This window comes from Gymnogyps californianus, chromosome 13 (assembly GCF_018139145.2).
Source record: "Gymnogyps californianus isolate 813 chromosome 13, ASM1813914v2, whole genome shotgun sequence".
NCBI classification, from domain to species: Eukaryota; Metazoa; Chordata; class Aves; order Accipitriformes; family Cathartidae; genus Gymnogyps; species Gymnogyps californianus.
This window is the reverse complement of record NC_059483.1, coordinates 10880021-10896072: the sequence shown is the minus strand read 5'-3', so window position 1 is coordinate 10896072 and position 16052 is coordinate 10880021. Positions and strand designations below refer to the sequence as shown.

The following is a 16052-nucleotide window of genomic DNA, read 5'->3' as shown; positions in this document are numbered from 1 at the left end:
TTAGAGATAAAGTTTAAATACCTTGTATACCTAACGGCATGAACAAAGAAGCAATGAAACAATGGATCCTTCATCTCAGAATTTTTCAATTTAAATTTGTGCCCTTACGGAAGATAGTCTTGGTCAAAGATAGATGATTGGAGTTAGTAGGGGAGCACTGCCTGAACAGTTACATGGCTTGTGTTGTGTAGGAGTATAGAATGGTTTAGCTAATAAGTTCCATCAGCTTTTGATCCGTGTTAGGCAGGTATAGCTAACCTAAAGTGCTTGAATGTTTTGTAATAATGCTAAGTAAAGTGGGCTGGAAATTGATGATAGGTTAAGATTGGGTAACCTCTGTAGAGGTGTATTTTTTCAGAATTGGGTAAAAAAAGCCCACAACTGCTTACCCTCCATCTTAGCATGTAATGGCCTTCTAGAAAATCAAGTTTTAACTTTGAATAAACACTTATTGGCTGGCAAGTAAGTGGATGAAAGCTTTATAGTGAAGCTTTTTAAAAAATTTTTTTTAAGAGATTTGTATGGGATTTGTGTAGTAAAAATGTATCTTGATTATTCAAGATGATGACTTTGAATTTGTAATAATAAATAGCATTTGTAATTTTCATTTGTTTATTTTGCAGCTCCAGTTGTTAACCGATACAACAGAAGAGTATCAGGTATGATTTCCTCTTAAGAATTTAATATTTCTGAAAAAGTTTTGAAATGTGTATTTGACTAAAGGAATTACATTAAAAATGACCTTACTCTTCATCACTGCCTTATTTCTCATACTTCTTGCAGTATTTTTATTTGAAATGGTGAGAATTGTTTCTTAATTCACTGTAGAAACCAATGGGCAACACATTGAGAGTAGTTTAGAAAACAGTTCTGTGGGTGATCACAGACTATTGAAGCAACTTCAGCAGTAGAAATGATTCTGTCCAGAAAAACTTCCCAGAACTTTTATGCAACATAATAATGGCAAAGGCTTGCTTTGCAGTGAATTGAAAAAGTGGCAGCAACTTTCTGCTGGAACACATCTCCTCATCTTCCATGTTGCTAAGAATTTATGTCTGGTGAGAATACAGAAATATGGGGGGGTGGGAGGTGTCCCCTCTTTGTGTTGTTTTAGCCCTTGCTTGTGCAGCTGATATTTAAAGTTGTTGGATTTGTGGCTGTTTACTTGTTCTGGAGATGCAGACTATACTTTTTTGTTTGTTTGTTTTCTATCTTAACCAATATTAAATGCTTTAATGAGTAAAAAGAATTTGTTGGGAATAACAGCTAAAGTTGTTTTTGAACAGTATCGCGTGAACAAAATGTTATGTGTAGATGAGAAGGTATTGCATTATTTTTTCATTCGAGGTACAGTGTGGATTGCTTTGCGTATGTTACTTTTTTTTTCTATAAGTATTTAATTGTAACATTTAGCTGGTCTAGAAAGTCGTTATGGTTCTGATTTGAAAAATGTCTTTATAGAAACACCAATGTGTTTAGTGTTTTCTCTCTAGTTTTTAGTTCAAGTCTACTCAGTTTGTAACTTGTGTATATTATCTGACATGTTCTTTGGTATAATAGTTATGGTGGGGCATTATGGATACTATATATATGGTATATAAATATGAGATAAATACGTGTTTAATTTTCTGTGCAAAATGTCCTTATACCCATGCAGTTCAGTTGCTTTACTACTAGTTGCTTGGATATGATTAAGGGTATGACTGTGTATTTATGCCACTACATATAAGTAACTGTGAGTATAATGAGAACTTTATAACTCTTAGAAATTGACAGTGCTGGTAGTTTTGGTTTATTATTACATGAGAAATTTAGGCAAGACTACACTGTATCTTGAATGATGGAGCTTGATACTCTGATGGTACATATTGGAAGTCATACATTGTAGAGTGTTTTAATCTGGAGAGTCCCAAGACATTTTCATTTCTCTGCTAATTAAACTAATCCATCCTGGAACCTGCTGACGGAGTAAAATCTTACAAATGAGAAGTGAATACATCTCAGATGTAAATTTAAATAAAGGCTGAATTATTCCTGAAGTTAAAAAGTTGAGCCTTAATCAGAGGGTAGTTGTAATCTTTTTGAATCTTCAATACTGACGTGTAATATTGGTGCTCTCATAGTACTGAGCTACTCTTAGGTAAAAAACAGGTTCCTTCATTGAAGGGGTCTAAAGGTTAATGTGAACAACTAAACAGCAAATGTAAAATTGAATTGCTAACTTATGCAATTAGATTAAAGAGGACTGTTTAGATGCTTAATAACACTGCTGCTCCAAGAAGAGCTAGAATAATTCAGAGTTTACAGTACATGTTAGAATTCACATGGAAGCAAACATTAATAGAATGTGTATTTTATTACTGTGTGTTAAATACTTTTCACAATAAAAAAAAAATTTTTCTCCACTGTACAGGTCATGATCAGTGTGGGATTTGTTAAAATGCGAAAGAGATGCGAACAGCATCCATGCATATACAGGGAGATCCTGTTTTCCTTCTCTTGGCAGGAAAAGTACAGAAACCTACTGGTTTGGGGTGGGGAGGAGTTGTTTGATTAGGGTTATTTTTTTTTTTTTTTTTTTTTGCACTCCATACTTGCTGTGTCTGTCAAGAAGTTACCCAAATAGGAATGAGACTGGCAGGGTTCTCCTAGGTTATTGAACTCAGCCCCCTGCTATCATAGGCATCCACATTTTATAATCTCTTGCATAAAATGAATGACTGATTTGTTGTTTTTGGTGCTCTGAATTTGATTTGATTTCCTTGGTAGATGTGTTAGATTTTAAGAAACTTTCCATTCTGCAGTTTTTGTAGGATTTCTTTTTTCTTTATAAACCAACAAATAACAACAAATAACAAACCAACATTGCATTATGGATTACTCAGCGTAGTATCTAAATGTATCTGGTTTTAACTAATTAAGTAAAGCAGAAGAAACCATGCAGAAGAAAATCTGACACAAAATTTTTTTGTAATTGCATTTAGTGTATTCTTTTCTGGTCTTCTATTCAGAAGAACTTTCTGCTAGTCTGTGTTGAACCTTGTCAGTCCTACCAGCTATTGTCGTGTTTCCAATGCAGTGTACGTTTGTAAGGGGAGTAAAGAGCAGAGCTAAATTGTTTGCTGGTATCAAGATTTACATGCACAAAATTGTAGATTTACAGTACTCTGGAAGAACGAAATAGGAGAAAAATTTAAAAACTAACATTGGACATATTGAATAAAAGCCTTTCAAGCAAGAATTTTTCTTTTAAGCATTTGATTGTCTAGGGAATTATGGCATTGCTCTCATTGTTCAGTAGGTCAAGAATGAAAGTTAGAAAAAATATAATTTAATTAAAGGAAAAGATAATAAAGTAATTGTCTACATTATACATACAGTTTAGGACAGTTTAAAACAATTGTTTATGACCCTCTCTTACACACAGCAGTTACAGGATCTCTTTTAAACTGCTTTATTAATGTCCTCAATATTAAATTTGGAGTGTTTACTCCTGGTCAGTTTTGATTAGCTGCTGAAAGATAACAGGATGATCATAATTCCCTTGGTGCACTAATGCAAATTCTACGGATACATAAACCCATATAAAAAAAACCTGTTGTAATGATTACCGAGTTTTCATTTAGATGTTTATTTTTAGTTATGAAACATCTAAACCTGGGGCTCTTCACTTTACTGGCAAATATTTCTTTAATGATTGTAAATATTTAGCTGTCATTCTTTAAGACTTACTCAAAATATGAGTTTTCTGACACATGGCAAGAATTGGTCAGGAAGTTTATTTTTGCGTTTTTTGAAAACTTTGAGCAAATTAGTTCTAGCTTACGCAGACCTCAGTAAAATACTTCAAGAAATCAGGATGTAAGAAAACTGCTTGACAAATGGTAATCTATTAGAAAGGTCAAGCTGACCTTGTACATTAAAATATATCTTGTTTTATTCTTTTTGTCCAGAAGAACGAATTTTATTTCTACATTTCTCAAATAATTGACCAAAAGTGGTGATACTGCTTTCATATCCCGTAAGTGATAGTAGCACATTCTCACATACTACTTCATCTTTCTCACCCTGTAGTACTGAGAACACGGAGATTCATTATGCTCCCTTATGCTCCCCGTTTCTGCAACATTTGCTACTTATTCATCTCCTAGGCTGATGTGTTCCCTGAGGGGGAGGGCTACTGTTGGCTTGCTTAGCATTAAGCTCTTCCAAACAGTTCAACAGCTATAAAGGCTCTGCAGGGAATCCCGTTTGCTTCTTGACCAGAGAAACATGGCTTTGTGTGCTGGTCAAGAGATTCAGCCAGCAAAGCAGGGAGATCCGTGGGCGGATAGTGAGAAACTCCATAGACTCTGCAGGAGGGTCATCCTGGAAAAGCGGGACTTATCTAATCATGTTCACGGAATTATTTATAGAAGTGCAGAGTGGTAAAGTAGTGTTCTCATGAAGAGAAACAGCTTTTTCCAGGAAATGCTAGGAGGGAGAAAGAGAAATGAGAGCTTGATGTTCCCCTAGAAATTTATCTAATGAATTGATTACTTGTGTGTAGCATTTTTGGCCATGTAACATGTTGAGGTTCCGTGGTGTGCACACAAACCCCAAGCATTGTGTCAGTCAGTTCTAATTTGTATACAAGCTGGTGGTTGACTTGATTAAAGTAATCCTCTGTTTGCAAAATCATAAGCTATCCCTATGTAGATACTAAAAAAAACCCCAACCACCCAACCCACTAATTTTAAAATCTCCTAGCTATAGGATGCCATAGACTGTGGTGCCATGGGCAATTTCAGTGCTAATTACCCAGTAAAACAGTCTTCTTGCTGCTGCTTTAAGTGAATTAGCAATGTCTGAGCCTTCTGCTAGTGTAACTCATGTTACACGACTTGCTGACTGACTCAGTCTGCCCAGGCTTGGTTTCGATGGCCTGAAAACCATACAGATTCCTTCCTCCCAAGAGTTGGACTGTGTTGAAATTCGTACTTGCTTGATTACGTTTCTTGATCTTCCTCCAAGCAGAGTGGCTCCTGACAAACTTTGTTAGTCGCTTCCTTTTCTGTAGTGAAAGAGACTGCAGAGAATACCAGTGAGTATGTCAGCCCTTGGTTAGTGACTACAGGGTGCAGGGAGGTGGGAGAAATCAGTGATACCTCCTTTCTCAAGTAATAATATCAAAGCTATTTCAAAACTAGAGGGAAGAGAGCGTTGATATTTGTCCCACTGTAACAACTGATACGTAACATTGAAGAGAATTTTGCTCCTGGCAGTATATGAATGAAAGTTAGTTGTGGTTTTGGAATGAAGAGTGTGACGCCTACTACAGTCTCACTTGGGCATAGCTTCTCCTCTGTTAGTTTTAGCATGTTTCAGAAAAGTAAAGTTTTTTGCTAGATTTTTATATTGCCATTCTAGACACCTTTGATTCATTCCACAGAACACCCACTCTCCAGCAGACTTGCTGACTTCTTCATGGGATAGAAAAAAATCTGACAAAATGACGCCCATACCATACACGTGTGACAGAAGGTTTTCATCTGTTTTCTCCAATTATTTCTGTTTGTCTGAGTGACCTGGTATAATTTATCTCTCTTGCATGTTTGTGTACTCCCTCCTCAATCTTCTTTTGGTCTCCGTGGGATAGGAATGAGATTACAGTTTTCACATTCAACAACTAGATAAGCAGAATAATTGAATTATATAATCTAAGGAAGCAATATATGATAGTTATTTCCCTAATATTTTTATACCAGCAAAGTAACATGACTGTCAGGATCTGTGACAATTTTCATGTTCATATAAAAAGTAATCAAATGAACAAGACTTGCTTCAGTTAGCCCCTTTGGTAGGGCAGCTTTCAACAGAGACTCAGTGAAAAGAATCAAATCTGCTGTCCCTGGAATCAGGTGCTAAGCCCTCTCCTAAGATATGATTGCTGAATAAATGTTTACATATATAGAGGATAATTTTTTTTAAATGTTACTGAATCCTGTTTTCCTGTGTATAGTGAACGTTAACATTGTTGGGGACACTGACATTTAACATTGTCAGTGTCCCCAGCAAATATTGGGTTTGGAATCAGTATTTTCAGTGTTTTTCTTCTGCTTCTCTCTAGCAATCTGATATGACAGTATGGTTGGCTTTTGTTTGTTTGGTTTTTTTTAATCCATCTTCATACAACATTTTAACATGCTATTTTTAGAGGGTGTAGGTATAGAATTTTGTATTTGAATAATGTTTAAATCAATGTCCCCTGACAGTTTCTGGCTTTTTCTTTCCTTCCATAAGAGGCCTGTATGACCATTGGTTCTTCAAACTCACTGGTTCTTCTCCATTTTGACAATGGGGGACTCTTTACCTTGAACTCTTCATTATTCTGGCTCCTACCAAAGATGAGCAATCATCTCATAAAGTAGATATGTTGTTAAAGTCTGATATCTCTCTGGGCCTTCTAGTGAGATACAGCATTTTCTTCACACCCTGGCAAGTTGAGATGTCAGGATATGATAATATTATGCATAGTAAAATCTTTTTAGTAGCTTTTAGCCTTTTAAAATGACAGCTTTAAAAAAATAATTTTCTAAGAAAGCTTTTATATTAATTATTGCCATGCAGCACGTTAGTATTTGGTAAAAAATACCGTTTTGGAATCCTGTTAAATTAAGGCATCTAAATAGTAGCAATGAAGCAAGAAGTAACACTTTTTGGGAGGTTGTTTTGAGTATTTTCTCTTGCAGGATACTATGTACTACTTCAGTGATAAAATCTCATCGCTTCAAGTCATTAAGGGAGAAAGACTGACTGACTGACTAGCTTTCTCTGTGCCATTCTCTTTGCTTTCTATTTACCAGACTATTTGATTATCAGATTATCATGACTTGAAAATCATGATCTGGTCTCTTCTCTTGCAGCTATTTAATGAATTTCTATATCGATTATTTGCCATGTTACAAATCTGATGGCATAATAACTTCTGCTGAAAGGTTTTCAGGCAGAGGATAAATAATATAAATAATAATACAGATAAAGTAAGAGACTTTTGAGTTCAAAAATTCACATTTTTACGAATGGCACAAACAGCTTTCCTCTTTCAACAACTTGACGCTTCTATCATTTTTTGCTAGCCCTAATGATTGCAAAACTGATATCATAACTAGAGTGAAAATAATTCATTTTGAAAAATGTTGATATGAGCAAAAGCCAAGTGTGTGGGATGACAGATGAAAGTGGTGATAAATTGTGTGGGTGCTCTCCTGTAAGAAAGTGCCTGAATCATTTATTCGTTAAACAAAAAAAAAAAGCTTGTTTTCTCTGTTTGCAATATTGAGACCTATTTAAAAATTCTTGGCATGTAACTGGCGTTCAGTGAATAATGAAAAGCTTATTTTTGGAAATTAACAGTCGTGACTTCACAATTACTTGGATTTCACACTGTTGTGAATAATTCTGCTTGTAATTGCTAGATTTTTTTATGACATAAAGAGAAATACAACACTCAATGAGCATCCTTATTTAAAACTTAAGCAGTGCAATACCTGGTCAGACAAAATCTGATCCAATCTACTCAATGCAAATATAAGTGAATATAAGTGCTACAGTGGAGTAGAAGTCATTCAGTTTTCCTCTTTTTTTATTTATTCTTTCTAAATAATTGTTCATGCTTATAGTGTTACATAACGATTAAAAGTTGTTCATCTGAAGTCAAATATTTTAACTCAAATTACTCCTCCTTAATCAGGAGAATAAGGTATAGCTATGCACAATTATTAAGCAATTAATGCAGTAAAGACCAGTTTTCAAAAGTATTCAAGTGGCAAAAGGTGCAGGTGATTAACTATCATTAATTCTTTTACATTAAAGCTCTTTAAAAAGACTACATAAATGCTAGTCCATATCTTTAGATACATAAATACTTTTGAAAATATCAGCCTTCAGCTAATTTTTTTAAAAATAAAATTTCATTCTCTCACTTCTTGGTGGGTTGGAATTTGATTTTCTTTTTTTGAGGTGAGATGGAAAAGAGGAGAATTGCTCCCCCCCATTTTGAACCCAAGCTGGTTTTTAGCATGTGAATTAAAGCCCAAATGAAAATATTCCCATATGGTTTGTTGTGCACAAGAAACTGAAAGCAAACACACTGGAGGAAATCTCAAAATGCATGTCATGATACAGGCTAAAAAGGCAGGTTTACACTTAGTGCAAAACATGGTGCTGAGATAGATAGATAGATAGATATATGTAGAGTGACCTTGAGAGTTAGATGTGCTTTGTGTTTTTCTTGTGAATAAATAAGGCAGCACTTTATCCCTTTTTTAATATAGTTTTAGACAAAGTCATAGATGTTATGCTCTCATACTGATTAATACACTCATAGAAAGTTTAGGTTGCTGTAACTTCAGATTAAATGTGAAATGGATTTGAATAGTCCATGTAGAACAGAAAAGTTTAAACATACCTGATTTAAATACGAAAGGATATCCCATGTATTTTCATAAACTTCATCCAGTCATTTTTAACACCAGAACACCTTGATGAGACTGTGTGTACTCCAAATAATGCAAAGCTTTAGTTAGTATGCTAAAAAACTAGCTACAGGGAATATAATGGGTTTAAAGCAATCTCAGTTAGGAATTGCTGTGAGCACTTGTGCTGGTTTTGGCTGGGATAGAGTTGATTTTCTTCAGAGCAGCTGGTATGGGGCTATGTTTTGGATTTGTGCTGGAAACAGTGTTGATAATTCAGGGATGTTTTAGTTCTTGCTGAGCAGTGCTTACAGAGTCAAGGCCTTTTCTGCCTCTCACCCCACCCCACCAGCGAGTAGGCTGGGGGTGCACAAGAAGCTGGGAGGGGACACAGCCGGGACAGCTGACCCCAACTGCCCAAAGGGATATTCCATACCATAGGACATCATGCTCAGCGTATAAAGCTGGGGGAAGAAGAAGGAAGGCAGGGACGTTCGGAGTGATGGCATTTGTCTTCCCAAGTAACCGTTAGGCATGATGGAGCCCTGCTTTCCTGGAGATGGCTGAGCACCTGCCTGCCGATGGGAAGTGGTGAATGAATTCCTTGTTTTGCTTTGCTTGCGTGGCTTTTGCTTTACTTATTAAACTGTCTTTATCTCAACCCACGGGTTTTCTCAGTTTTGCTCTTCCGATTCTCTCCCCCATCCCACTGGGGGGGAGTGAGCGAGCAGCTGTGTGGTGCTTAGTTGCCAGCTGGGGTTAAACCACGACAGCACTTTTACAGTGCTCTCATTTAAAGAGACTTAAATCAAGGCTTGACTTTGGGAGATGGCTTGTGCATGGGTACTTGGCTGCCTGAAGCACTTACCTGATTTGAATTAGTGTGTCTGAATGTATGTTTTTCCCATGTCTCCAAAATTTGGGGTAGGAAGGAGTGTAATCTTCTTAAACTCACTAATCTTCTGTAACGGAAAAACACAGAACTAAGTGGTTATAAATAAAGCACATAAGTTCTAACTGATGAAATTCCGCCTAGTATTAGTCTTTTGCCAGACTACTTCAACTTGTGTGTTTCCTGTAAATGAAATCCATTTGTTCAGTGAGCCACTAAAGTCGAGAGTTGACTCATCCTGAAGATGAGTTGCATCAAGTCAAATAGTTACACCTTCCCCATTACTAGCAGTCACCAGGGCATGAGAGTTGCTCAGCAGCTGCACAGAAGTGGAGGTAGCTGCTGGGTTTTTCTTCAAGGGATTGGACAGTAGGTTTCCACATTCCCTGCTTTGCCTGTGCACCAGGACAGGAAGCAGTCATTTCAAAGCACAGGGACCTGGGGGCTTCCACATCATTGCTCTGCACACAATCCTTTTGTGTCAAAGCCATGCTAGTTTTATATTGTTCCCTGTCACTACAGGTAAATAGGCATTACTTGTTCCATTAGGGGTAATGTGATTTTTAATCTATTTGGACATTCTCTAGAAATCTTTAAAAAATCATATCTAAGTTGCTGAACCATTAATTTCAGAAACGCCTTCTAACACTTTGACATCCTTCAATTCTCTGTCACGATAGATGTCAGAAAGATGTGGGTAATTTTCATTGCTAAATATCTGCTCTGCTCTAACACACAAGGGCTTCAGTGCACTTTTCCCAAGATGCTGGTGGTTCTTTTAAAAATATTATGTGCCTTATTGCAGGTTTAGCAATTCACATATCAGAATTGCAAGTATAAAACCAAAAAATGCCTTGGTCTGGAAACTGAAAGAGAATTTCTTATTTCTAGACTGGAAAAACACTTTTTCTGTTTTATTCCTCAGCTAAATTATCTTTCGTGTCTACTGTTTGTAACTAAAAGCCAGTAAGATAAATGCCCCCCCCCCTTTTTTTTGGAAGGTATATATTTGAGCTATTTCTTGGAACTTGTGGTGTTTTGATGTAAACTGAATGTAAAATGAACATTCTCCATGCTGTTTTTAACTGAGATAGAGTATCACTGTATTTATCGGGCGCGTAACCATTATTGGTGCTTAATTTCTGGTTTTATCTGCCTTGCTCATGTAACCATTTAGAAATGTGGTAAGATTTATGTGATGGGCTAAAACAGAAGATCATTAAAGCAGAAGGCTTACTTCTACAATTGTGAATCTGGGTGCTCTGAAATAGTAGTAGCATCATGTTTTCCAGGAGACCTTTTTTATGGATGACTATCTCATCGGTAAGGCTCTCTTAGAAGGCTTGAACAAGGTCAGCAGCATGTTTATCCATTTCAGTCTTCTGATTTCTTAACTTGCAAGAATAAAGCTTGCTTCATTTGAATTTCTCAGGCTGCACCGCACGGAATAATAATGTCTAACTCTAAAATACCCTGCTGCCATTTTAAGATTTTTGTTTAAATGTAGTCAAGGGAGTTGGAAACAGGAGTAGCAAATTGTAAATGACTGTTTAAGATCGAAGGGGTAATATTTTGGGTTTGGTTGTTACCATGTCAGAGCTGTGAACTCCTTTGATACTGCCACATGGAAAGCTTTCTTATTTTTAATTAGTCCTCTGCCATGATGGAAAGCTTTTTGTTGTTTTTATTTTTCATGCAGACTCACCTCTTACTGCAAGCTCCAGAGCATACTAGTGTCTGATGGGATACTGGGCTCTACTGTTATGAATAGAGACATGGAAGCCAAAAGTGCAGGAGCCCTAGTTGTGGCTTAGTTAGCAGATGATTTCTGTGAAATCAGGTAATCTTGTCCCTTGGCTTCTCCAGCTGTACAGGAGAGAGACTACTTGCAGTGCTATATTTTATCTACAGAGTGCTTTCATGATAAGTCCTCTGTAAATTGTAGGATTTCAAATTATCAAAAATTACAGTCTAGGAATTATGTAGAATTTTTGCAGTGTATGCACAAACGTGTATTTAGACAATCTAGAAGCATTTTATTCAGTTATTTTTGCCAGTGTTTTATTCTATGAAACAAAGTAGCTTCATGACTTTATTATTATTATTCTCCAGCACCTGGCTTCTGTGAGGTGGGAGAGTATGACCCTTTAACTACTTGTGAGCACATAAAGTGGAAGGATGAGCTAACACACTTTCCATAACTCATACATAAAGGCATCAAGTAAAAGTTGTGCCTCTATATAATTAAACGGGTAACTACATAAAGCAAATGCAATGATAAACAGCTGTTGGTTTAAAAAAAAGGCAAATGTCATGTTCATATGGTTATACCAAAGAGGTCGGACAAGAGCCTAAGAGAATTCTATCCCCAGTCCTGCATTGGCACAGGTTGTTTTAATTGCACCTGAGTAGCAGGAGGATTTAAATAAAGATATACAGGCTGAGGATTGTCTTCTGAAGTTTCCTTGCGGTTCAGTAGGATGCCCCCCCCCGATTTGCCTCTTTGACAGGAAATGTCTTTCTATAGTAGACCCCAGGAGCAGGTTCTCAAGCGTGCTAAGGAGCCTTTGGTCTGTTATCTGTCTAGTGCTGTGTGCCCCTGCGATGTGTGGGATGGCTGTGGCAAAACAAGGCCTGTCAGTTAACTTGGGGTGGTTTCCGTGCTAGATACTGTATGTTGCAGAAGCACTTAAGCAAAACAAAAAACCAAACTGTGAACAAAGCCTACCTAGAAATAATAATTAAGTAGGAATGCATTGTATCATAAGTGCTTCATGTTTGTCTTTAAAATCTAGTTGAAGCAGTATTGTCTGCATGTAATGCTTTCATTATATGTACGTAAAGATATAAATCTGAAAGAGACTGTGATTATTTACTTTCCGTTTATTATTCTAGGTCTTTCATCATGAAAGTTCTCATTTGCCCCTAGGGAAGTGTAATTTTAAATACTTTACCAAATCTTCCTGCAGTGGAAAAAAATTTTAATTTGTGGCTGTATCATTTTAATGGCTGTTCTGCTGTAATGCAGTCTAAATTGTTTTACTCTGTATCTGATGATAAAGCCTTTTAAATAAACTCTTAAAATCAGATTTGCATTAATCTTTATGAATTTAGTAAAAATATTTGAAAAATGTGTTCAGAATATGTAAAACAAATGTACATATGGAAATAGTTGTCAACCAATTGTCATAATTTTAAAGGGCTTATTATATTGCCTGTACTTATGCATCTTGGGAGAAAAGATGTCTGTGCATGTAGAGATGGACTTCCTGCAAAGAAGAAAAACCACATTATCATAAAAGGTGGCATTTATAATTGATTATGCAGTCTGTTCTAAACTCATGACTGAAATGTAGTATGAAGTAGGAGTGTGTGACACTGGCATTACAGTTTTATCACAAGCCATTGTCACTGGAACTGTTGCATTTCTGTCTTGATGGAAAGAAAACAAACTGGAGAAGTCTGATTTAGATAATACTACTGGAAAGTACATAATCATAGTGAGGGAAGGGTTATCAAAAGTTTCTAAAGGCAAGGATAGCAAGCACTGTAATACATCATCCAGTTCTCTTAAGTGCCCCAACCTCCCTGGGCAAAAACGTCTATCCAGAATTGTGCTTTGGGGTAGCTTTGAACTAGAGTGGGTCCTTCCAAGCTCTGCCTGTGACCTCAGTTTTACTACTCTAATAGAGTAGTGGGCCTTGAGAAATATCAGTAATGTCCACCTCAGAGATGGGCATTTTCAAGTTGAGTTAGGGGTATAAGCAAAGCTTTAGGTAAGCCAGGTGAACATTTTCACCTCTTGCTGTGTCTGTACAATAGTACAGAGAGGCAACACTGGCTTTTTGCAGAGCTGGGTGAAACAGTCCAGGATTTTAGGGCCTTACAGGCTTATCAGTGTCTCATAGGCTTCTTTGCCGGACAAAATGATCCGTGCAGCTTTCCAACCCGAGCAGGCTTTGGGACCATGTGCGGAGCTGTGCCTGAACCTGTAATCCTTGCTGGACTGAGCTGGTTTGGCACAGCCGTGCTGAGTGACTTTATATCTTTGTAGTTAATCTGTAACACAGAATAACTCTGCCTGTGAAGAACCGAGTTGATTTTATTTTAATTTCCTTTTAACTTTAAATGAAATTTGAAGCTGTTTCCAGAACTGAAGATCTATTATTTTCCTTTGCCACCTGAATTCATTATTTCTAAATATTTCTCAACTGAAAAAATCTTACACTTGATTTGACATATATGGCCATGCAAGTGGTTGTATGTTTGAATATTCTGTGTTGGTATTTGACAAAGATTTGAGGGGCATTGTTTGCTCAAGTCCCAGTCATTGTAAGTTATGTCTCAGTTCAGAATTAAAAATGAAGTCAGGAGGTGGTACTCCTGGAAGTCAGGTGGGTACTCCTGCATCGGGGGGTTTCCATGTGGCACATAAAGTAAAAGAGAAAGACCAGTCTTTTAAGACCTGAGATCTGAGTTTTGGGCTGGTGCAATGACATTCTTTTTAGCTAAAAATTTACACTTGATTTTAGTCAGTTCTTATTAGTGAATTGCAGGCTGAAACAGCTGACTTTCCTGCAGATGGCTTAACTGTTTTTCAGATTTCAGTGTTGCTTTTCATTCTGTCGTAAATGTCAAAATTATTCAGGTAGTGCAAATGGGTGCAGGTTCTGTTTCCCGCTTGCTGGATCGACGTATGAATCTGTCGTCTGCTTTGACATGGTGAGGTCTTCAACTCGGGAAACAAAGTGCAATTTCTAAACCAAAAAGTTCTGAGCTATCCAGCAACAGAAGTGAGAGGAAACTTGAAGTTGTTTCCCAAGTGCAGAAAATCACGTTGAGCTGTGCCAGCAAAGACCTATGTATAAGCTCTGTTTAAGCTTCCTAAGTTCATCTTGACTACATCGTTTTGGAAGTGCCTGCTTTAGCAACTCAGCTGTCAAAGAGGGAATGACAAGCCACTGGATGTGGTCACCTTTCCAGCTGGCATAGTGCTCCCAGAAGAGGCTATGCATCTGTCCCTTGAGAGACAGACTTAGAAAATGTTTGAAGCTTTGGCAAACTCAAATGCAAAGAGTGTCACCTTAAACGTAGTGCAAGATTACTGATCTGAATAAATAACTGGAAAAGTTGTTCTGCATGTACTGCTCTGGGTGCATTTCCATTAATGGGTCTCATAGGATCCATTGGAGGTAATGACGAGTGAATAGGCTTTCACTCCAAAGTACAGAAGGTGCTATCCAAAATTGCAAAGAGAATATGACAGAGCATGCCTTTGCTACTTCTTCCAATAACAACAGAAATAGTAACAATGCATTCACCTTACATAAAACGTAGAATTTTCACATCCAACATGAAAATTTTTCCTCCTCTTGGGTGTGTCTGAAGGTCTTCAGGCCTCAGCCTCTTGGCTACTATTTTGAAAAAAAGTAACAGTAAGCTCTCAGCTACCGGATGGTACGCATTTCTCACAAAGGCTTCACTTGCTTATGGGAGCTAACTGCTGAACTAATATGCAGATTTGCATAGAGTGCAAGGTCTTTGATCTTGACAAAACACATATTTTGCAGAACACTATTATCTTGGGAGTGATTAAAACTTGCATAAACAAAGGTGATGTTTGTACTGGCAAACTTTTCTTGCTACTTCTCATTCTCTCCCCACCCCTTGCTTCCCCCTCACCCATCCGCTGCTTATGTCATTGCTGCAGCTAGAAAGATCTTTGCTTTCAGATGCTGTCACCTGCATAACAAAGCAGCAACCGAGTTGTATCATTTCTGAGCCTTCAGAAGTGTTGACAGATGTGCCTGTTCTTGAAAGCCAAAGAAGGTGCCGTATGAGGAGAAAGCTAAACTAGCTGTAGAAGCTGCAGAAGCTAAGAGAGACTAAATGTAGATGGTAGGATAAAAGCCTGAATTTCTTTTTATCTTAAAGCTTCTTAAAATTGAAAACTGTTTTTTATGTTCCAAAGCTATTTGAACTATGTGGGTAGATTTGGAAGGAAGCTTGGTCTGCATGATATATGCTGATATAGCTGTAGTATTGGAAATACGTAATTGGGGTGTGTGTCACACTTGTACATAACTTTCACTGATGCATTCATGCTTAGCATTTGCTCAAGGGCAGAGTTGTGCTGAAAATCTCACATAGGAAAGGTGTGATTTCAGAAGTCACTTCAAATTATATCAAGATATTTGTGAGCTTTAGGTTGCACATTAAGAAAAACTTCTTCGCCAGGAGGGCTGTGTAGCAGCGGAGCAGGTTAGCCAGAGAGATGTGCAGTCTTTGGCCAGGGAGGTTTTCAGGTCAGCCCCAATCTAGCATTGCAGATAGTTCCCCTTTAAGGGGTAGGTTGGACTGGATGACCTTCAGAGAGAGATCCCTTCCAACTACTGTTTCAATGACTCTGAAAAGATGCTACCAACACATTTCTTCAGGATAATCTTGCGAGAATAAGCTTGCTTTGGAGTACCTGTTTTATCAGGACACTGAAATAGTTAATATGTGAATTCAGTCATGTATAAAATAGTGGGGCAAGTGTGTTTTCACTCTGTCAAGATGAAAGATCAAATGGTTTTTCATTGGGACTGGCTGTACTGTAACCCACAAATGACTAACCTTCAAGAGTCCTGAAATTAACTTCCATAGATTTCTGAGAGGGGTTGGCAGAGTTTAGGGTGGTTACGGGGGTTCTTTTCAGTCAC

General features: G+C 37.3%; 1 protein-coding gene across 1 annotated transcript in view; it reads left to right on the top strand.

Annotated features, from left to right (window-relative positions):
- Positions 1 to 16052, top strand: part of PRKAR2A (protein kinase cAMP-dependent type II regulatory subunit alpha) — a 68540-nt gene that overhangs the window by 24481 nt on the left and 28007 nt on the right. Inside the window, exon 2 of the mRNA XM_050904527.1 lies at positions 624 to 659. Within this exon, the coding sequence (XP_050760484.1) occupies positions 624 to 659 (36 nt within the window). The remainder of the gene's footprint in view (positions 1 to 623; positions 660 to 16052) is intronic.